This window comes from Leiobunum rupestre, chromosome 3, assembly GCF_980474605.1.
Source record: "Leiobunum rupestre chromosome 3, qqLeiRupe1.1.hap1, whole genome shotgun sequence".
Lineage (NCBI taxonomy): Eukaryota > Metazoa > Arthropoda > Arachnida > Opiliones > Sclerosomatidae > Leiobunum > Leiobunum rupestre.
This window is the reverse complement of record NC_143386.1, coordinates 21,691,859-21,713,626: the sequence shown is the minus strand read 5'-3', so window position 1 is coordinate 21,713,626 and position 21,768 is coordinate 21,691,859. Positions and strand designations below refer to the sequence as shown.

Here is a 21,768-nt window from a genome sequence, read left to right as displayed (position 1 = left end):
CAAGGTCTAGCATATTACTTCAGAGCACATCACTTGTCGACAAATAAGTCCAGTTTATGACGTTTATGGGAATATAATTACAGATCTTGCCCGTTATTTGATTTCACGACTTTTATGGCCTAGAGTAATATAGGACGTGACGTTTTTGTTTAAAGGACCTTGCCATTTTTAACCGAATGGTTTTTGGGTGGATTTTGTGCCTTTTTGTTTATAACAATAGAAGTGAAGCACACTGCCCACCCTGACACTGGCGAGACACTTCGAACTCACTGCACCTGTTTCACTTAGAAACAACCCATAAATCAGTAGCATTCGAATGTTTAATCTATTTCCCTAGTATCGGCCATTTTGACCTTGACCGCCCTATGGCGGACAACCCCCACCCTGACACTCGAACTCAGCGCCCCTTTTTACCTACAATCCACCTATAAATATGTTGCATACATAGTTTCCAAGTATATCCGTCATAGCGGGCATTTTGACCTTTAACGCCCTCTGGCAGCTAACTGTCCAATCTGCGACTTGCACGACTATTTTTTCGTATACAGCGCCACTTTTTCACCTAGAATCAACGCTCAAACATTTTGCATTAATTTTTTTAAATCGCTGGTCGCTCCGGTTTAGTACTTCTTATGTGTTTATTACTACATGGTTTCGTTACCGACTCGCTGAACTGTACATTTGTCGCCGTAGCTCAAGAACTATACCAGATAGAAACTTCTCCTTTAGACGGACACAATGGGAGCTTATTTTGAAAATGTCTACCAAATTGCATTTAAATCGGTTCAGTAGTTTTTCTTGTAGAGCGGTCTGCGAGGAGAAGATGGAAAAAGAAGAAGAAAAATTAAGCCTAACTTTGCCCCATTACTACGAAACATCGCCTCAACCCTGTTCGATGGCATTCGTATATGTTTGTCGCGTGCCTGTAACCTTTCAAACGATGTGTCACTTGGATTGATACGATCTATAGTTTTTGAGATACGAGGGGGTAAAATCGGCTTCATTCTGACTCGAGATAATATAGCAAGTGCTCGGGTAGGTGCTCTATACCCGGACCTTGCATAGGGACTACCGTCCCTTTTGATACTAATCCCCTTGATAGATAAAAGAAAATATTTTTCCCGATCGATACAATTCGGAAAATGGAGAGTTTCCGTTTGAGTAGTAGATCATGGAAGGTAGACTCATAAGTTCTCAGTACACACAAGACGTTTTTGGTTATTTGTTTTTCTGAAAAGGGTTCTGTTTAATTCGTTCCAGGGCGATCCAAATGTGCCGGCCGGAAAAGTAACTTTTTTCGCGAACCTAAACCACCCTCTGCACGATGTCACTTGGGATGATCAAGAGAGCTGTCAAAATTTGTATCTACTCAAAGCCGAAAATCTCCCCTACAGCCACGAGGACTACCTGAACATCCCTCCTCGGGTATTTCGAGTACCGGAGGACATCGAGGACGAGTTCGACGAGCCCCTCCCAGAAATCAGCATCGGAAGGTTTGCCATTTAACCATAAGTCTATAATCATCTCCATAAGTAAGTTAGTCGAGAGGATTACTGATAGCTATGTGTAGACACGGAGAGTTGGGTGGCTAACAAATAAATGGTAAACAAGCGTGAGTACACCAACTTCGACGTCATTACACTCGGAAAAAGACCCGGTTTCGAACCTCTTTCTTGTCATCCAGCTTGTGATGCTTTAAAATTATTTTACATAACGACTCCTTACATTTTCTCCATGGTGTTCAGTGTCGTAGAATCAGGGTTGCTGTATTTTTTTTTTAAATCGAAGAAATCTTTTTACACGATTTGAGTATAGATGTTTTGGGTTTATTAATTTTTGAATGTTTTGTCTCTTTCTGCTGCTGGGAAAGTGATTGAAGAGTTTGAAACGAAATCGAAAAATTGTCTACTAACAAGCGCTACTACTTGCTTTTAACGTAACTAGCGCCAGCTTCTGTTTAACCTGGTGGCAAAAAAATTTTACTTCATTAATCCACAAATAAATATGAAGCTTCAAACTCCCCTTAATAATTTAAATGCATTTGAATACAAACTAAAATTTATATTCTTCTTAATAAAATTTAATTTCCAATTGTACTTAAATTTACTCGGAATTGCTAATGCTACATAAATTAATTTTGCATATTTTCATAAATACACAATAGCTGATTTAAATCGATGATTTTTTGTTTGAAATGCTGATTGAAATCAAGATAGATATTTTTGGTAACCTAAGCAAGTTCTTGATTTTAATTATTTTGGCAGGTATCAAGGTCTTTGTCAGCTTGCGAATCACGACTATAAGAATCCTTGTTTCACTAAAGGCCATTGGGTGGTGTTCGACCATGACACTTTCGCCTTCCTTTTCCTGGAAATTAACTCGATGAGCATGTACTACAGGGTCACTGATCCATCAATCGCGAAATACACCTAAATCCCGGAAGAATACTAATGTTCTGTTGTTAGATATTTATTTTCTTGTCGCTGAAACATATATTTGATAATAATAGCCGTCTTTTCTATCTATGCAAACAATATAATACTAATATTACAAATACAAATAGCACTAACGCTAATTAGCTAGTCTAATAACCCAGGCAACAGCTTAGGCCCCAGTCAGCTAGCTACTATTAGTATAAGTACTAATACAATTAAATTGAATTAGTACTAGTAGTTTTAGTACTATTAGTATAGGTACTAATAGTACTAATACTAATAGTATACCGCAAAGTCTTTTAATTATAATGAAAAACAATGTATTTTCATATAGCTTTATTTATTGGATTGTTATGTATATACTTAACACATTGAATGTTATAAATAAATATATTAATAAATTGTTGTATTCACTTATCGTTAAGTCAGTAGCAGGGGCGGATCCATAGGGGGGGCGATCGCCCCCATCGCCCCCCCCCCCCCTTAGATTACTTGAAAAAAACATAACAATTTTTGAAGTTATTGAAATATATTTATAGAGACTAGAGTATACTAGACTTTCTAGTTGTAGAAAGTACTTCGTTTAAGCAAACGAAAATAAGAGCTCTACGTTACATTTTCACGCTCCATATAGGCTTCGAGCTTAGAAACGATAGCGCCATCTACTTTAATACCTGCCAACTAAATTTGTGAAGAAATAGCAGACGACTTTTGAATGCCCATGATCGCCCCTCCTTACTTGATGGCCTGGATCCGCTCCTGGTCAGTAGAGTAAACATAGGAAACTTTCAATTTACACAGGAAAAAATAACTAAGACGATGACTGCCAGGCCACATAGCAAACAACGCTACAAGATTCTTAGCTGCTGGAATTACAAAGCAGGCACAAAGCGTCTGCTAGTTGAAAATTCGCAGCTGAGTGAATTTCGGTCGTTTTGGTTATGCACAAGCAGGTTAAAAATGTTTCCAAGGGCTAAGAAGCGTAGAAAACCGTAATGACGTCTTGGTCTGAAAATACACAGACAGTAAAGACTAATAAGATTTCGTATGGCCAAAAAGTTATGATGGGCGGAGTTACTGAACTCAACGGATAATAAAAATCTTTTCTACGTTTAAAATAACATGAAAATCATGATTTTAATGAATTTGTACCCAAGGACTAGCCATTAGGCAAAAATCGTTTGTTTTTTCGGTTAAATTAACACTCACTTTTATTTTGTAAATCCCATGTTTTTTATCGTAGTTCTGGGTTCTCTTATTTTAAAAACTGGCACACGACTAGCGCCATCTACTGACGTCCGGTGAAATTTAATTAAACAGCGACTTCTTCAGTAATCATTGACATTGATTTCCAGTGTAGAGAAAAACGCTTAAGGGTCATTCCACGTGAAATCGACAAGCGTTGTTGCTCGATAGTGACGGATTTCGCCCAAAAATTTTTTTCCCTGGTTTATTTACCCTAAATATGAAGCCTCCTGGACTTTAGCGAGCTAATTTCAAAAATTTTAAAAGTTATGATTTTTTGAAATTTCATGCATTTTGGCTTGAGTTTCGTTACTTAATAAACAGTTTTTTCAGTAACATGATTCGTAAAGCTCGTCAAAATATGAAAATTGGTACTCTTAGCTAAAACGATCTACAGATTTCGAATTTGGCTTCCAATTTACTCTATGGGCTCTAGTTTGTGATATAAGAGCTGTTTGGGGGGGGGGGGGGGGTAGCGCAAAACATCGTTTTCAATAAAAATTTCAAATAAGCACCTCCTTGCACATAGAAAGGTTCCTCTTAAATTTGGTGTTGGCGATCAAATTATTTTTATCAAAACGAATTTTTTGAAATTGGTCATTTTTCGCGTTTTTCGCAAAACTGCGGTGTACGAGCTGAATAGTGGTGGCACTTATCATTTATTAAACGAAATATGCCACATCCAAATTCAACGAAAATTTCCAATAAGCACCTTCTTACGTATATAAAGGGCTCTGCCAAATTTGGTGTTGTCGACGAAACTATTTCTATCAAATCAAATTTTTTTGAAATTGGGCATTTTTAGCATCTTTCACAAAACTTCAGTGCGTGAGCTTAGACGGGGTGGCACTTAATATTTAAAGATCCCCTCCATAACCAGAAATTTCGACTACTTTTTATTTCTAGGTTTCAAAGAACTTAATTTTTAATTTTCTATTCTTATTTTTTATGAAATATTTTAGAGATGAAATATTTAAAATAATAAAAAAAATCAACAGATAATTTTAAATTAAAATCCTAATTTACTTTTTTTTTAAAATAGTGTCTTGGCCTTTAATAAACACTCATTAAAAAAGTAGTAATGCCTTCCCCTTGGTGATTTTGGACGATTAACAGGGCAAAGTATTTCACACTCTGGAATCCAGTGCTTGTCTTTTCGATTGGGCCAGTTATAAGAAGTTGAGCTAAACGAATTTGTTGAAATTGGTAATTTTTCGCGTTTTTCGCAAAACTACGGTGTACGAGCTGAATAGTGGTGGCACTTATCATTTATTAAACGAAATATGCCACATCCAAATGCAACGAAAAATTAAAATAAGCACCTTACGTATCAAAAGGCCTCTGTCAAATTTGGTGTTGTCGACGAAACTATTTCTATCAAAACCATTTTTTTTTAAATTGGCCATTTTTAGTGTCTTTCACAAAACTTCAGTGCGTGAGCTTAGGTTGGGTGGAATTTAATATTTATTTAACGAAAAAGGCAACATTCAAAATTTTCAGTATTTAGCAATGCAATCATTGGGGACGGACGGACGGTCTACATATATGTCGGGAAATTAGTCCGTACTATTAGACGCGTCGCCTACTTATACACTATACAGGTAAGGTTATTACAATACATTTGGCGCGATTTCCGGGTTTCATACTATTATCACGGTTTATATATTTACACAGGGTAGACTACTTGTACCTTCATACGTGCTAGCGTTTTGAGCATCTTAAGTTCTTCTGACAGGCAACCCTGTTTTCTACTATGCTTCTGTTACGCCCTCTAATGTATATAATTATATATATATATAATTATAAATTCACTAATGAGCTACCGTATTTATTTTTTGATAATAAGTATTTTAAAATGTTGTGGAAACAAATGACAAATATCGAGAATCACTAATCATTTTCATTCACCCTCACGGTAGCTCAACTTCTTATAACTGGCCCAATCGAAAAGACAAGCACTGGATTCCAGAGTGTGAAATACTTTGCCCTGTTAATCGTCCAAAATCACCAAGGGGAAGGCATTACTACTTTTTTAATGAGTGTTTATTAAAGGCCAAGACACTATTTTAAAAAAAAAGTAAATTAGGATTTTAATTTAAAATTATCTGTTGATTTTTTTTATTATTTTAAATATTTCATCTCTAAAATATTTCATAAAAAATAAGAATAGAAAATTAAAAATTAAGTTCTTTGAAACCTAGAAATAAAAAGTAGTCGAAATTTCTGGTTATGGAGGGGATCTTTAAATATTAAGTGCCACCCCGTCTAAGCTCACGCACTGAAGTTTTGTGAAAGATGCTAAAAATGCCCAATTTCAAAAAAATTTGATTTGATAGAAATAGTTTCGTCGACAACACCAAATTTGGCAGAGCCCTTTATATACGTAAGAAGGTGCTTATTGGAAATTTTCGTTGAATTTGGATGTGGCATATTTCGTTTAATAAATGATAAGTGCCACCACTATTCAGCTCGTACACCGCAGTTTTGCGAAAAACGCGAAAAATGACCAATTTCAAAAAATTCGTTTTGATAAAAATAATTTGGTCGCCAACACCAAATTTAAGAGGAACCTTTCTATGTGCAAGGAGGTGCTTATTTGAAATTTTTATTGAATTCTGAGATGGACCCCTTTGTAAAAACGATGTTTTGCGCTACCCCCCCCCCCAAACAGCTCTTATATCACAAACTAGAGCCCATAGAGTAAATTGGAAGCCAAATTCGAAATCTGTAGATCGTTTTAGCTAAGAGTACCAATTTTCATATTTTGACGAGCTTTACAAATCATGTTACTGAAAAAACTGTTTATTAAGTAACGAACATCTAGGCAAAATGCATAAAATTTCAAAAAATCATAACTTTTTAAATTTTTGAAATTAGCCCGCTAAACTCCAGGAGGCTTAATATTTAGGGTCAATAAACCAGGGAAAAAATTTTGGGCGAAATCCGTCACTATCGAGCAACAACGCTTGTCGATTTCACAAGGAATGACCCTTAACGAGAACGAGAGTTGTTAAGCCTTTCTAATAATGATATTTTTACAATCTAATTAGCCTGACGACGACGCTGGGTCGCTGGTGTTTGGCGTCGAAACGGCCGTAGCTGTTTTTGAATAAAACATTTGAAATTGTACAACAGTGGTTTTTTCTTATTTTTAATTTCTAAATTATGTACAAGATTTGTCCTTCATTGAGTTAATCTAATTACCTTTTTCAAAAAATAAAAATGAAATATCATCAGTAAATATAAAATTTTACCCTAATTTACTCAGGGCCGCCTTATTCATAAGGCAGACTAGGCATTGTGCCTAGGGCCTACGAAAATTTAAGGAGCCATTAGGGCCTACGATTCCATAAAATAGGGCCAACGAAGCTCTAAAAAGTCGGTAAAGATTAAAACAGCCCTGAATTTACTTATATTATATTCGGTTACCTAAATGGTACTAATGTCAAATAAAGATAAATTAAAGCTGTATTGCTGCCCACCCCTACTCACAACCAAAAAAAGTAAAATAACCATGGATGTAGCAAAAATGGTCAAGGAAAGGGGGGGGCATTAAAAATACGCCAAATTAAATACATTTCATCAATTTCCTTTAGTTCACGAAGTTCAATTTCAAAAACCCCGCGTCTTGTAACATAATCTAGACTTTCATTTATTTTCCACGGTTTCCGCGCTTCGGCATGCCTGCGATACAAATTTTTCGTTTATAACATAGCAATCGGTTGGTTAAGATTTCGTAGTTAATCGAATGCATAATGATGACGAGCTTTCGAATGAAAATGAACGTACTCTTTAGGAACTTTACCGTGTAAATTATGGAGGGAATTCATTTGGAGGATCTTCCGCAAGAAATTTTGTTGCACGTGTGTTCTTTTCTCGAGGCAGACCACATTCGATGTCTGTCGTCGGTTTCCCGGAAATTCAGAGATACCACGGATTTCGAAGGGATTTGGAGAAGACTGTGTTATACGGGTATGTCGTTGCACTGGTGACAGATTGAAACTCATTTTAAACATTAAAACGTGTCCACTTTCAGCTAGCTCATTTTAAAGCTTGAAATATTGTTACACAACAAACAAGTTCACACAATTTATTAATTTAAAAGAATAAATTGTTGTAAAATGTGTTAGGCCTAGTAAGTTAGTAGGAGCGCAGAGTTACAAAATGAGAAGTCAAACGTTTATAATAAGTCTTTAAAATGTTTTGTAGACTCTTGAGTATATAGGCCCTAAATTATTTATTGGATTTACTACAAAAAAACGTTATGCTCTAAAATTGGAAAATTTAATATTTTCGGTATACGGCTCAAAAGCAGGGATTTATTAAACTTCGACTTAAAATAGCTCTATTTCGTAAAATTATAAAGTTATACATTTTTGTTTTACCTGAAAATTCCCTTCTTAAAACGGAATATGTTAACAGGGGGCTATTGTGGTCTCGATTACGACATAACGACACGTTTATGGCCAAGACAAGAGGCGAGGTGGCGTTTAATGAGTTAGAATAGAAAACTAGAGCCCTAATCCGAATCTGCGTATCACGGGTCAAAAATTAACAACATTGACGGACAAACAACTATACCGTTCCGTGTTGGCGCCATCTCTACCCAGTCGATAATAATAAAATATAAAATTAATAATAATCAGCTAGGCTAATACTCAAGGCAAAACCCTAGGCCCAAGTCATCTAGCGATTTTTAATGCCTTTTTCCCAGGTGGCCGGGTTTAATTGCGTAGGTGGGTAGTGGCAAGCCCTTCATGCCACGCGAGCCAACAGCTCCCTACGCTTACTATTAACTGTTTTTATGGAAAGGGAAAACCGAAGAACTCGGTGGAAAACCTCTGTACTCAGTGGGGAGAGAACAAACTCTACATAGAAGGAGTTGTTCCGAGTTTTCACCCAGTTCCACAAGCTGGGATCGAACGCGGCTCCTTTGGCTGCGAGGCAGAGTGCTTACCACTTTTCCACTAAATTATTAAGTATTGGTGCCATCTGTACGCAGTCGATAATGTTTTGTTTTAATGGGAAATTTAAATATATGTTTTGCTCAGCGGGTTTTGAAAATGAATTCATATGCCAAATGAGAAATTTAGTTGATGATTATTTTCATTTGGGCCTTTTAAGCAAAATTACATTTTTGAAATAGGTAGAAAATGTTCTGTCGAGAGTTGTGTAAATAATGGGATAAGCAAAAGAAACTAAAAACTTAACTGTTGTTTAGAATATAATGCTTAATTTAAAATGACGATTTCCTGTTAAGCGTTCAGATTGATATGATACAAATGACTCGAAGCTATTGGTAAATAAACTGGACTCCCGAACCGATTTGGGTACATTTGTTCGAATTTCGTTCGTCCGAATGGTGGTACAAATGTCCGAATGATCATTTGTCCGAATGATCATTTGTCCGAATGCCGGAAAACAGGATCGTATGTCCGAAAACGGATTTCATTTGCCCGAAAAATTTATCACAACTTTTGTTGGTGATTTAGTCGTTCAATTTATGTTAAATTTACTGGCGAATTTCATTTGTTCGAATAATCGTTTTTCCGTTTTTTCGAACATTAGGAATTGATTGTTTTTTTTTAATATTTTAATATAAGAAAATAGTAACATTAACATGAACCTAACCTAACCTAAAATATCCACAACATTGATAGATATTAATACGAATATGAAGTAAAATATACAATATATAGATATAGCAGCAATTAAGAAAAAACCATTGAGTTGGGAATATTAATCTAGAGATCCAATAAAATCTGCTCCCCGCGAAATAAGTTTTTGAAAATAACGAATGTGCCGTCTCCTCTAAAATGACGAGAAAACGTTATCATATGACCCGTGGCGCCATCCATTATTTGTGAAGAAAAAAAAATCTTTTTGCCGGAAAACGCGTCTTTTTTGAACGAATCATTGAGAGATAGACGGCGCCACGGGTAGAATGATAAAGTTTTCTCGTCATATGGAGCAGACGGCAGTATTCTTATTTTTTTTTCGCGAAATACTGAAAAAAAAATCCGGACCAAAAAAAAACAGCAATAAGAAATACTAATTTAGTGACAGAATTCGGACAAGTGATGCTACCGATTCGGACGAATGAAACAAACACACCGATTTTGTTCAAACTCGGGGGTTAAGTAGGCCTTAATGAATCATGAAAATTCCCAAAAGGAAAAGTTTCAACGGGCATAAGTTTTGCCATGGCAACCGAAAATGTTTTTGACAACACCAAATGGAAAATTTCTTACCGAAAAAACAAGGGATTTTGAAAAATTCCCAGGGAAAATTTTCCAAAAAATTGAAATTGATAAAAAAATTTCAATTTGATGAAAATAAGAAAAAATGCAAATGATTTGATAGAATTTATCTCATTCTGTCAATTTGATAAACACAATTGATTTTTATCACATTTAAGATTTTGACCTCTCCGAGGGGACTTTGTACCCTAGGAGGGGTTATACAACCACCGTGTCAGTTTGTCTGTCTGTGGGTGGGTGGGTCTGTCTGTCTGTCTGTGGGTCTGTCTGTCAGGCCTACGAACGCGTTCGCATTTTCGAGGCAAAGGGTAATCACTGCGTACGCCGTTTCTTAGAATCAGGGAAAAGGTTTTTCCAAAAGCGCCCTCTTTAAGTCATTGGGTGTAGTATAATTTTTAATCGGCCAGGATTCGAACCCGAGCCCTCTTGAACAGTGGTTTAGTCCTAAAAAACGAAGAACCGGGGCGCTACCGGGGTACGGCCAACTTCGATTTCGCACGTAATCGAAGTTGGCTGTACCAGCCGCTATAAATGTATATCCAACTTCGATTATTAGTGTGATCGAAGCTGGCCGTGACTAGGTGACTATTTGAAATTTTTATGGTATTTTCCTGCGGGCAAAATTTATAACAAATTCACATACCCTTTATTCGAGAAAAATGATGGCAAGTTGAAAAAAAGAGGCAGGGCACGCCCTGGCAAAAAGGAAAAACCAAGGCGGGGCGGCGCCCTGCCTTTGAAAAAAGCACCGGGGCGACGCCCTGGCCCGACTACACCACTGCTCTTGAACGACAGGTGAGCGTTCTACCGCAGAACTTGTTTTATCAATAAAATCCATTTTAATTAATTTTCTATCAAATCATTTGCATTTTTACCCATTTTCATTAAATTGATAAAATTTTGATAAAGGACATCGCACTTCTTCTATGGGATTTGGCTTTCGACAGATTTTTCTGAAGTTGAAATATGTTGTTAAGCTTGATCAAAGGAGCAAAATTGTCCATTTTTCCCTACCTCCTATAGATTGTCCAGTATCAGGGTGATACTATCAGCGGTCAAAACTCAAAAGTGGACGAAACTTAGTTTAGTCTATTTGTTAAGAGAATTCACGGCCTATCGGAGAGCGTTCTACGTTCGCGCATCGCTAGTCCAGGTTCACTATCAATAGAGTTTTCTGGCCAAGATTTGAGATGCTTCCCTAAACAGAGCTTCGCATTTGGTTTCGTTCTGATCGCGCGAATCGCACGATGAACGAACTCAGTAAATAAATAGTTAAATATTGAGTTTTAACTGTCGTGTGACCGTGACTTTAATCGATAAATAAGTGTTTGATCGGTTATGGTGGGACTGTTTCTTTCTTATCAGCGAGTGTTGAATGCGGGATTTAACGATTCAAACGAAACAGTTAATCATATATATTCTGATTTCTTAAGTATTTCTTTTATGGTATGTTTTATTTTATTATTTCATATAAAATATTGAATAATAAATAATTCCACGTATGAAAAATCATCGAATAATTATTTGCGAGAAAATAAATAATGAATAATGAAGTAGACATGTAAAAATCTTGGCAAGAAAACTCTATTGATAGTGAGCCCGGACTAGCGGCGCGCGAACGTAGAACGCTAACCGATGCCCCGTGAATCCTTTTAAAAAATAAACCATAGTAAGTTTTGTTCACTTTTGACCAATGATACTGGACAAACTATAATAGCTAAAGAAAAATGGCAATGGACAATTTCGCTCGTTTGAACAAGCTTAACAACATGTTTCAATTTGGAAAAAAATCTGTCGAAAGCCAAATCCCATAGAAGAAGTGCGATGTCCTTTAATTTTTTTTCGTCAATTTTGATAAATTTTTCTAGTTTTTGTGTTTGTTTTTAAGTGGCCACCCTTAGAATTTTCAAAATCCCATGTTTGTTTCGGTAAGGAATTTTCCATTTTGTGTTGTCAAAAACATGTTCGGTTGCCATGGTAAAACTTTTCCTTTTGGGAATTTTTATGATTTATTAAGGTCTACTTAACCCCCGAGTTTGAATAAAATTGGTGCGTTACACCTCGGGTAGTCTCCTGTCAGCGTTTCGTCATTTCGTCAAAGGTTAGGGTCAAGGCTTCAGTTGTGTATTATTTTATTAGACGTTGTATTTTTCAACCTTATTAAACGAGTAATGAGTAATAAAGTTAGAGATGATGATTTTGAGCGTTGCATAAAATAAGTTCTGCAATCAGCAGTAGCGAAGCTTGGAATTACTTTGGATAATTGCAACGTTATGAAGACGGAAATTGCATATGGCATAGGATATATTTTCCAACTACCAAGATGGTAGTATTTACATAATGTAGCTGATACTTTAAAAAAAAATAGATTTGTTTGAATTATTATATGCTGTTAATTATTATTCTAAACTAGAGTAAATAAAATAAGCTTATACTCGGAATAAATAAATTAAACCAGGAGCAGGACCACAGGTAGGTTGATTTCTACTCTGTAGTATAAAATTATTTTTCTTTATAAAGAAACGCCGGCTCACGCCGCCGCCGACAAAAATTGATCGGCTCGCCGCCGCCGATCAAAATTTCGCGGCGTCGGGGTCTAGTATAAGGTAAAAAATAAACTGGGTTATTTTGTGGTAAATTTGTCAACTGCTGCTGATGGTATGAAAGTCTTTCTCGATAGTGAAACCGCCTTCGGGAGCCCATAAATTTGGGCATAGAGAGGAAATGAAAAGCACTCGCTATCGAAAGTTTTATTTGGACTAATAACCATCAGATTTTTGTTCATTAAGTATATTTCTATGTCGATGTGGAACTAATATACGGCTTGGCTTACTTGTTTCCATCTTCACGCATTTGGTAAATGTCGTTGCATTGTAGGTGCATTATGTTACTTTTATATTAATTTCAGACTACAACATTGAACTGGGCAGCAATGAAAAGCGTTTTAGCACCAGAAATTTCTACACGAAAAGTACGTATTACCACAAGTATATAATATAGATTCTAGAGGTATTTATATCCAATATAAGCTTATCGGTAATGTTATTCGCTTGAAAAAGGCTTGCACCAAAATAAGTTTTGATAGATTTTAAGCGTGCTGATTGACGAAGAACCAATAGTAACTTTCAAATCGTTATTTGCAACAAGAATGTTTAAAGATAAATCTTCTTAAAAGCTTTGTTACTATTTGAATAAGAATACTTATCAACTTGACGCAGCCTAGTCACTCAAAAGAATACTTTTAATTTTGTAGTGTTGCGTCCGTATGGATTTCTCATGGGTCTCTGGCAGTCCTCGGTGAAATATTTCGGTGGTCTTCTGGAAATTCAGGTAAGACTTCAAATAGGGAGTATAAAGGTGGACGTTGAGTACGCGAATTTCACGTATTTTCCCCCGCTAGAAGCACCGTTTACGGTTAATCATTTGTAGTAGCCTCTATTCCTACTATACCACCTTATGCAAAATTCGGCCTTTTCCCCACAGGCGCCCCTCCTAGCGTAATGGAAGGTGATTTGTTCAAAATCAACTAAACTAGGGGAACACTCCTATCGTAGTATTATACCAAAGTGTAGATTTGGCGGAGCTTGGAATGGAGATTTGAATTAACCTTGCTGCCCCTCAATTTTCAAAACACGTTATACTCTCTTTAAAAATGGTGCGTTCAAACATGAAACCGTGAACGTACACCCAACAAGGCAAAAGTAGTCTAGTCACGCTCATAATTTGTGTCACTTTTCCTTACCTTAGTACCAACAGGGCCAGTTGGTGGCCATGGAGCTGTACGCTCCGTATTTCTTGGGCTGCGGACATCCTCTGAAGAGAAAAAAGCTCTTCTCGGTCGGGTTCGATTCGGACGGAGAACGAGTGTTGATTCTGACCTCTGCTGGAAAGGAGGCCAAAATTAGACTTCTGGTAAATTGAAACTCTCATATGAACCTTTTTAGTTCGTACGTAACTGCCCTCTGTGGCTAAATCACTTGGATTCGGTAGGTAGTTGTGAAAAGCTCGTCGTCGTCGTGTACCCTGCTGTAGCCCAAAATAGTAACAGACCATCGTACAGTATCTAGTTGTTATAGAAGCATGCATATCCATGATGTAAACCAAGGTTTATAAAAATACGTGTCCGTGTAATGTTGGTGATTACAATGAAATAAAATTAACATTATTTATTAACAGCTTTATTCATATCGGGGCATTTTTATGCAAATTGTAAAAAGGGGTGACCAAACTTAGAAATCTCAAATATTCTTCAACTCCCTTAGTGACCTACTGATAAGCATAAGTATATTACCTCTGGTTATGTTCCGTATTATTGTTTTCAGAAAAGAAACGACACAAATGCTTTTGAAGTTTGCCATTTGACATCTGAAAATCCATTTCAAAATTTAACAAGCCAAGAGGAGGTAAAGTTTGTATTCTACAGGACCATTTTCTACTTGCAAGCAGGCTCGATGAGACGGGGCCCGTACAACCTGGGGCCCCGGGTTTGAAGAAAAGAAGTATTTTTTCCTGAAAACTGATTGCTATGTACAGATAAATAGGAGCTCTTGAGCCTCAGAATTGTTTTCCCGGGGCCCGGGCCCGCTCTCGGCGGACCTGCTTACTAAACGTTTGGGATTTCTGATTTACCCCTACCGAAATTCCTCCCTTTTTAATAGGAATTCCAAAAGTGGCTGAAGGAGCAAGGATACGGACCTTCGGCCCCGGGTTACGACCCGGAAATTGACAACCCAGCTGAACTTCGGAACAGGTTCTTGATTAAGGCCAACTATTGGTAAGTAAAATCAAAGAAATTTTAGAAAATTTAGAATAGTAATAGAAACTAATTTTCGCTAGGGTATAAAAGAGGTTTTAAATCATAAAAAAACTTTAGTTTCGCGCCATTTGCAACAAACCATTATTTCACAAATTCCATGAACGTTAATATAGAAAATAGCACTTCCTTAGTTTGGTATTTTCTAAATAGCCAGCCCAGTAACCTACTTGAAGATAATATTTTTCCAAATATTAACCTAATCAATGAGATATCGTTATTTCGATGTAAACAACAGTTTGTTTAAAACATTAGCCCGATAGATTTCCCAAAATTACGTCCTTCAATGGCGGACATATCGAAGCGAAATGGTGGTGTTTAAACATTAGAAAGGTTGTAGAGTTTGATTGCTGTTATAATTTCGTTATTGGCATCCAGGAATTCCTGCACTTTCAGCAGAATCAGAGTGCCTCGTAAGAAACCAATTTATCCGATACAACCAGGGCTCTTCAAAGCTAAATACAGCGTCCATGGCCCGGAACTTATCATGCTCACGTACGACGAAGACGAACCCAAAGCCACAGCCTTGAAAATCACGGTTCGTTATGCCAGTTGGGTAACTTATAACGTACTAGTCACCCGTTTAGAGAAGCGATAATTTTTAACTGTACCTCAACCAAAACACTAACGCTATCTGTCGTTTTAAACTACTCGACTAATTTATCGGGGTAATGTAGACCTATTAACTTTCAGACTTAAGACTTATCTTCTTAAAGCAAGTGGTGGCTCGACGTGAAGTATATAGATTTATTTCAATAGATGTCGCTATCGTCGAAATAATAAAGGCGGTACTAGTAGGTAACTCTCCCGTTGATTAGATCATTTGTAAATTGGTCAATAACATAAATTACAGCAATTAAAACCAATATTTTTACACGGGATATATAGTTTAGGTTTAAGTCTACTAAATAGAGTACAAGTTGTCTAAAAATAATAAGACGTTATCATTTGGCTATTTTTAATCTTAGCTTCTTTTGCCATAAATAGATGGCACCACGCTCTCCAGTTAAGTCGCGTTTTCGGAAGAATCGGATAGATTCATGGCCATCTATAATATCAGGAGTCTTTTCATATTACAGGTGGCAATGATAGAGCCGCGACTTGTTTTAAATAGATATTAACCAACTTTAGAACATCGAGATACAGTTTAAAGCTTTGTCGTAGGAAGAGTCTCGAAAATTGAAAATAATATGTTTTTGCGTCCGATACAAAATGGCGTTGTACATTTGGTAAAATTGAACGTTTTAGTTTGAGCAAGAACGCATTCAGGTTAACAAAGGATAAATGGGCAACAACAGCCTGTGCGCCTCGTCATTCCCGGAAGGTGGGCTGGAGGAGTACTTTCGCCTCGCGGAAAGAGGAGCCGCGTTCGATCGCAGCTTTTTACTCCTTCTGCCTTGAGTCCTCTCCTCACTGGTTAACTGGTTTCCTCTCTAGTTCTTTCCATAATAAATTGTTGCAGCTAACAGTTAATAGTAAGCGTAGGGAGCTGTTGGCTCCATGACATGAAAGGCTTGCCACCACCCTCCTATGCATTGTGACCGGCCACCTCTATTAAAGGCTATACAAGTCGCTAGATAACTGGGTCCTTAGATAGCATCTTGGGTATAAGCCTAGCTGATTATTATTTAAAAAATCCTCCGGTTTTCCTCGTGTAATATCTACCCCTTTCAGCCGGTAAGGGGGAAGACACTCCACGAAAGCGGAAAATCTTGTGGGAATCAGAAATAAAGAAGCTTGCGCTTCGTCCCCATACTCTGTTCAGCTCAAGGGCCTTTAATAATCTTAATACCTTTTTGGTTCGATCCAGGGCGATCCAAACGTGCCTGCCGGAAATGTGACCTTTTTCTCAAACCTCAACCACCCTCTGCATGGCATCACTTGGGAAGATCAAGAGAGCTGTGAATCTTTGAATCTGGTTGAAGCTGTAAATGTTCCCTACATTCACGAGGACTTCACAAACACGCCCCCTGGGGTCTTTCGAGTTCCAGACGACCTCTCTCACGAGTTCGAAGAGCCCCTCCCAGAAAACAGCATTGGAAGGTAGCCTGTTTATTATCAGTCTAAAAATAATATTCCATTAGTCTATAAGCGAGAGAACTAGACTTGGGTTTCAAGGATTATTAAGAGAACCCTCTCATTAGCCTGGAGCTCAGGAGAACGGGTGGGAGGAAAGGCCCCGTGCTAAAGGGAGAAGGGAATCCATCTCATGAGAACGGGTGGGAGGAAAGGCCCCGTGCTAAAGGGAGAAGGGAATCCATCTCATGAGAACGGGTGGGAGGAAAGGCCCCGTGCTAAAGGGAGAAGGGAATCCATCTCATGAGAACGGGTGGGAGGAAAGGCCCCGTGCTAAAGGGAGAAGGGAATCCATCTCATGAGAACGGGTGGGAGGAAAGGCCCCGTGCTAAAGGGAGAAGGGAATCCATCTCATGAGAACGGGTGGGAGGAAAGGCCCCGTGCTAAAGGGAGAAGGGAATCCATCTCATGAGAACGGGTGGGAGGAAAGGCCCCGTGCTAAAGGGAGAAGGGAATCCGTCTCATGAGAACGGGTGGGAGGAAAGGCCCCGTGCTAAAGGGAGAAGGGAATCCGTCTCATGAGAACGGGTGGGAGGAAAGGCCCCGTGCTAAAGGGAGAAGGGAATCCATCTCATGAGAACGGGTGGGAGGAAAGGCCCCGTGCTAAAGGGAGAAGGGAATCCATCTCATGAGAACGGGTGGGAGGAAAGGCCCCGTGCTAAAGGGAGAAGGGAATCCATCTCATGAGAACGGGTGGGAGGAAAGGCCCCGTGCTAAAGGGAGAAGGGAATCCATCTCATGAGAACGGGTGGGAGGAAAGGCCCCGTGCTAAAGGGAGAAGGGAATCCATCTCATGAGAACGGGTGGGAGGAAAGGCCCCGTGCTTAAGGGAGAAGGGAATCCATCTCATGAGAACGGGTTGGAGGAAAGGCCCCGTGCTAAAGGGAGAAGGGAATCCATCTCATGAGAACGGGTGGGAGGAAAGGCCCCGTGCTAAAGGGAGAAGGGAATCCATCTCATGAGAACGGGTGGGAGGAAAGGCCCCGTGCTAAAGGGAGAAGGGAATCCATCTCATGAGAACGGGTGGGAGGAAAGGCCCCGTGCTAAAGGGAGAAGGGAATCCATCTCATGAGAACGGGTGGGAGGAAAGGCCCCGTGCTAAAGGGAGAAGGGAATCCATCTCATGAGAACGGGTGGGAGGAAAGGCCCCGTGCTAAAGGGAGAAGGGAATCCATCTCATGAGAACGGGTGGGAGGAAAGGCCCCGTGCTAAAGGGAGAAGGGAATCCATCTCATGAGAACGGGTGGGAGGAAAGGCCCCGTGCTAAAGGGAGAAGGGAATCCATCTCATGAGAACGGGTGGGAGGAAAGGCCCCGTGCTAAAGGGAGAAGGGAATCCATCTCATGAGAACGGGTGGGAGGAAAGGCCCCGTGCTAAAGGGAGAAGGGAATCCATCTCATGAGAACGGGTGGGAGGAAAGGCCCCGTGCTAAAGGGAGAAGGGAATCCATCTCATGAGAACGGGTGGGAGGAAAGGCCCCGTGCTAAAGGGAGAAGGGAATCCATCTCATGAGAACGGGTGGGAGGAAAGGCCCCGTGCTAAAGGGAGAAGGGAATCCATCTCATGAGAACGGGTGGGAGGAAAGGCCCCGTGCTAAAGGGAGAAGGGAATCCATCTCATGAGAACGGGTGGGAGGAAAGGCCCCGTGCTAAAGGGAGAAGGGAATCCATCTCATGAGAACGGGTGGGAGGAAAGGCCCCGTGCTAAAGGGAGAAGGGAATCCATCTCATGAGAACGGGTGGGAGGAAAGGCCCCGTGCTAAAGGGAGAAGGGAATCCATCTCATGAGAACGGGTGGGAGGAAAGGCCCCGTGCTAAAGGGAGAAGGGAATCCATCTCATCAGAACGGGTGGGAGGAAAGGCCCCGTGCTAAAGGGAGAAGGGAATCCATCTCATGAGAACGGGTGGGAGGAAAGGCCCCGTGCTAAAGGGAGAAGGGAATCCATCTCATGAGAACGGGTGGGAGGAAAGGCCCCGTGCTAAAGGGAGAAGGGAATCCATCTCATGAGAACGGGTGGGAGGAAAGGCCCCGTGCTAAAGGGAGAAGGGAATCCATCTCATGAGAACGGGTGGGAGGAAAGGCCCCGTGCTAAAGGGAGAAGGGAATCCATCTCATGAGAACGGGTGGGAGGAAAGGCCCCGTGCTAAAGGGAGAAGGGAATCCATCTCATGAGAACGGGTGGGAGGAAAGGCCCCGTGCTAAAGGGAGAAGGGAATCCATCTCATGAGAACGGGTGGGAGGAAAGGCCCCGTGCTAAAGGGAGAAGGGAATCCATCTCATGAGAACGGGTGGGAGGAAAGGCCCCGTGCTAAAGGGAGAAGGGAATCCATCTCATGAGAACGGGTGGGAGGAAAGGCCCCGTGCTAAAGGGAGAAGGGAATCCATCTCATGAGAACGGGTGGGAGGAAAGGCCCCGTGCTAAAGGGAGAAGGGAATCCATCTCATCAGAACGGGTGGGAGGAAAGGCCCCGTGCTAAAGGGAGAAGGGAATCCATCTCATGAGAACGGGTGGGAGGAAAGGCCCCGTGCTAAAGGGAGAAGGGAATCCATCTCATGAGAACGGGTGGGAGGAAAGGCCCCGTGCTAAAGGGAGAAGGGAATCCATCTCATGAGAACGGGTGGGAGGAAAGGCCCCGTGCTAAAGGGAGAAGGGAATCCATCTCATGAGAACGGGTGGGAGGAAAGGCCCCGTGCTAAAGAGAGAAGGGAATCCATCTCATGAGAACGGGTGGGAGGAAAGGCCCCGTGCTAAAGGGAGAAGGGAATCCATCTCATGAGAACGGGTGGGAGGAAAGGCCCCGTGCTAAAGGGAGAAGGGAATCCATCTCATGAGAACGGGTGGGAGGAAAGGCCCCGTGCTAAAGAGAGAAGGGAATCCATCTCATGAGAACGGGTGGGAGGAAAGGCCCCGTGCTAAAGGGAGAAGGGAATCCATCTCATGAGAACGGGTGGGAGGAAAGGCCCCGTGCTAAAGGGAGAAGGGAATCCATCTCATGAGAACGGGTGGGAGGAAAGGCCCCGTGCTAAAGGGAGAAGGGAATCCATCTCATGAGAACGGGTGGGAGGAAAGGCCCCGTGCTAAAGGGAGAAGGGAATCCATCTCATGAGAACGGGTGGGAGGAAAGGCCCCGTGCTAAAGGGAGAAGGGAATCCGTCTCATGAGAACGGGTGGGAGGAAAGGCCCCGTGCTAAAGGGAGAAGGGAATCCGTCTCATGAGAACGGGTGGGAGGAAAGGCCCCGTGCTAAAGGGAGAAGGGAATCCATCTCATGAGAACGGGTGGGAGGAAAGGCCCCGTGCTAAAGGGAGAAGGGAATCCATCTCATGAGAACGGGTGGGAGGAAAGGCCCCGTGCTAAAGAGAGAAGGGAATCCATCTCATGAGAACGGGTGGGAGGAAAGGCCCCGTGCTAAAGGGAGAAGGAAATCCATCTCATGAGAACGGGTGGGAGGAAAGGCCCCGTGCTAAAGGGAGAAGGGAATCCGTCTCATGAGAACGGGTGGGAGGAAAGGCCCCGTGCTAAAGGGAGAAGGGAATCCGTCTCATGAGAACGGGTGGGAGGAAAGGCCCCGTGCTAAAGGGAGAAGGGAATCCATCTCATGAGAACGGGTGGGAGGAAAGGCCCCGTGCTAAAGGGAGAAGGGAATCCATCTCATGAGAACGGGTGGGAGGAAAGGCCCCGTGCTAAAGGGAGAAGGGAATCCATCTCATGAGAACGGGTGGGAGGAAAGGCCCCGTGCTAAAGGGAGAAGGGAATCCATCTCATGAGAACGGGTGGGAGGAAAGGCCCCGTGCTAAAGGGAGAAGGGAATCCATCTCATGAGAACGGGTGGGAGGAAAGGCCCCGTGCTAAAGGGAGAAGGGAATCCATCTCATGAGAACGGGTGGGAGGAAAGGCCCCGTGCTAAAGGGAGAAGGGAATCCATCTCATGAGAACGGGTGGGAGGAAAGGCCCCGTGCTAAAGGGAGAAGGGAATCCATCTCATGAGAACGGGTGGGAGGAAAGGCCCCGTGCTAAAGGGAGAAGGGAATCCATCTCATGAGAACGGGTGGGAGGAAAGGCCCCGTGCTAAAGGGAGAAGGGAATCCATCTCATGAGAACGGGTGGGAGGAAAGGCCCCGTGCTAAAGGGAGAAGAGAAACACCCTCATTAGCCTAGATTTCATGAGAACGGGTGGGAGGAAAGAACCCGTGCTAGAGTGATTGGGAATAGACAGTAGACGGGGTAATACATAAAACAATGGTGAGAATGGATATTTGCGAAATTTTATCTCCTGATAAGAACACCGTACCAATGGTAAGTAGAAACTACGGTCATTGAAGATCTGGTTCTCAGTAGAAACGTAACGCGCGGAAAATAATGAGTGTCACACTACTAGATAAACTTAAATATGGTTTTAATTATTGTCTTCTATTTTTGCAGGTTTCAAGGTCTTTGCCAGCTTGCGGAAGAGGACTATCAGAATCCTTGGTTTTCGAATGGGCATTGGGTGATATTGGACCACGACACATTCGTCTTCCTTTTCCTGGAACTTAACTGGATGAACATGTACTACAGAGTGACGGATCCGCCATTCGCGAAATACATCTAAATCTAAACGTTATGGTGCGAAATGTTATTTAATTGTTGTTGAATCATACATGTGATAGTTTTAATACTTATAAATAGTAATAATTCTAATACTACATGTATTTGTGTACTGCAAGGGCTTTTAATTATATATTTCGGGGTTTAATGGATTGCTATGTACTTACGAAAAAATATTGATCATAACCTATTAATATTTACTATCTATCTTTCTTTGGGGCTTCGTCAAGGACAAGGTGTACGCCACACCGGTTGATACCCTTAAAAATCTGCGTCAACGAATTGTAAGCGCTTGCCGGGAAGTAACCCCGGAAATGATTCAAGCCACCTTCGACAATATGATTGTAAGTAT

The 21,768-nt window shown here is 40.7% G+C and overlaps 2 protein-coding genes across 6 annotated transcripts in view; both read left to right on the top strand.

Moving 5' to 3' along the window:
* LOC149949804 (F-box only protein 31-like) overlaps window positions 1-2,765 on the top strand; it is a 57,939-nt gene extending 55,174 nt beyond the window's left edge. For 2 of the 4 annotated variants that reach the window (XM_090167933.1, XM_090167932.1), the window contains exons 7-8: window positions 1,261-1,493; window positions 2,265-2,765. In XM_090167933.1, the coding sequence (XP_090024059.1) occupies window positions 1,261-1,493; window positions 2,265-2,433 (402 nt within the window). In that variant the 3' untranslated portion in view covers window positions 2,434-2,765. The remainder of the gene's footprint in view (window positions 1-1,260; window positions 1,494-2,264) is intronic. The other 2 variants (XM_090167931.1, XM_090167930.1) reach the window with 1 other exon arrangement.
* A 4,667-nt stretch (window positions 2,766-7,432) lies between these two features.
* On the top strand, window positions 7,433-21,546 carry LOC149949803 (F-box only protein 31-like). Of its 2 annotated transcripts, none has more exons than XM_090167928.1 (9): window positions 7,433-7,652; window positions 12,849-12,927; window positions 13,159-13,270; window positions 13,688-13,852; window positions 14,263-14,343; window positions 14,599-14,714; window positions 15,132-15,291; window positions 16,564-16,796; window positions 21,252-21,546. In XM_090167928.1, exons 1-9 carry the CDS (start codon window positions 7,496-7,498, stop codon window positions 21,418-21,420), a joined length of 1,272 nt encoding a protein of 423 aa, XP_090024054.1. In that variant the 5' UTR covers window positions 7,433-7,495; the 3' UTR covers window positions 21,421-21,546. The 2 variants fall into 2 exon arrangements, with proteins under 2 accessions (XP_090024054.1, XP_090024055.1); XM_090167929.1 differs by having other exon boundaries at window positions 7,434-7,652; window positions 12,849-12,911; window positions 13,194-13,270; window positions 21,252-21,545.
* The last annotated feature ends 222 nt before the right edge of the window (window positions 21,547-21,768 follow it).

Excerpts from the sequence above, each read along its gene's own strand:
- LOC149949803 (XM_090167928.1), top strand. The coding sequence starts at position 7,496 with ATGGAGGGAATTCATTTGGAGGATCTTCCGCAAGAAATTTTGTTGCAC. Across the intron at positions 13,271-13,687 it reads GTGGTCTTCTGGAAATTCAG|TACCAACAGGGCCAGTTGGT; the intron begins GTAAGACTTCAA and ends TCCTTACCTTAG. Across the intron at positions 14,715-15,131 it reads TTGATTAAGGCCAACTATTG|GAATTCCTGCACTTTCAGCA; the intron begins GTAAGTAAAATC and ends ATTGGCATCCAG.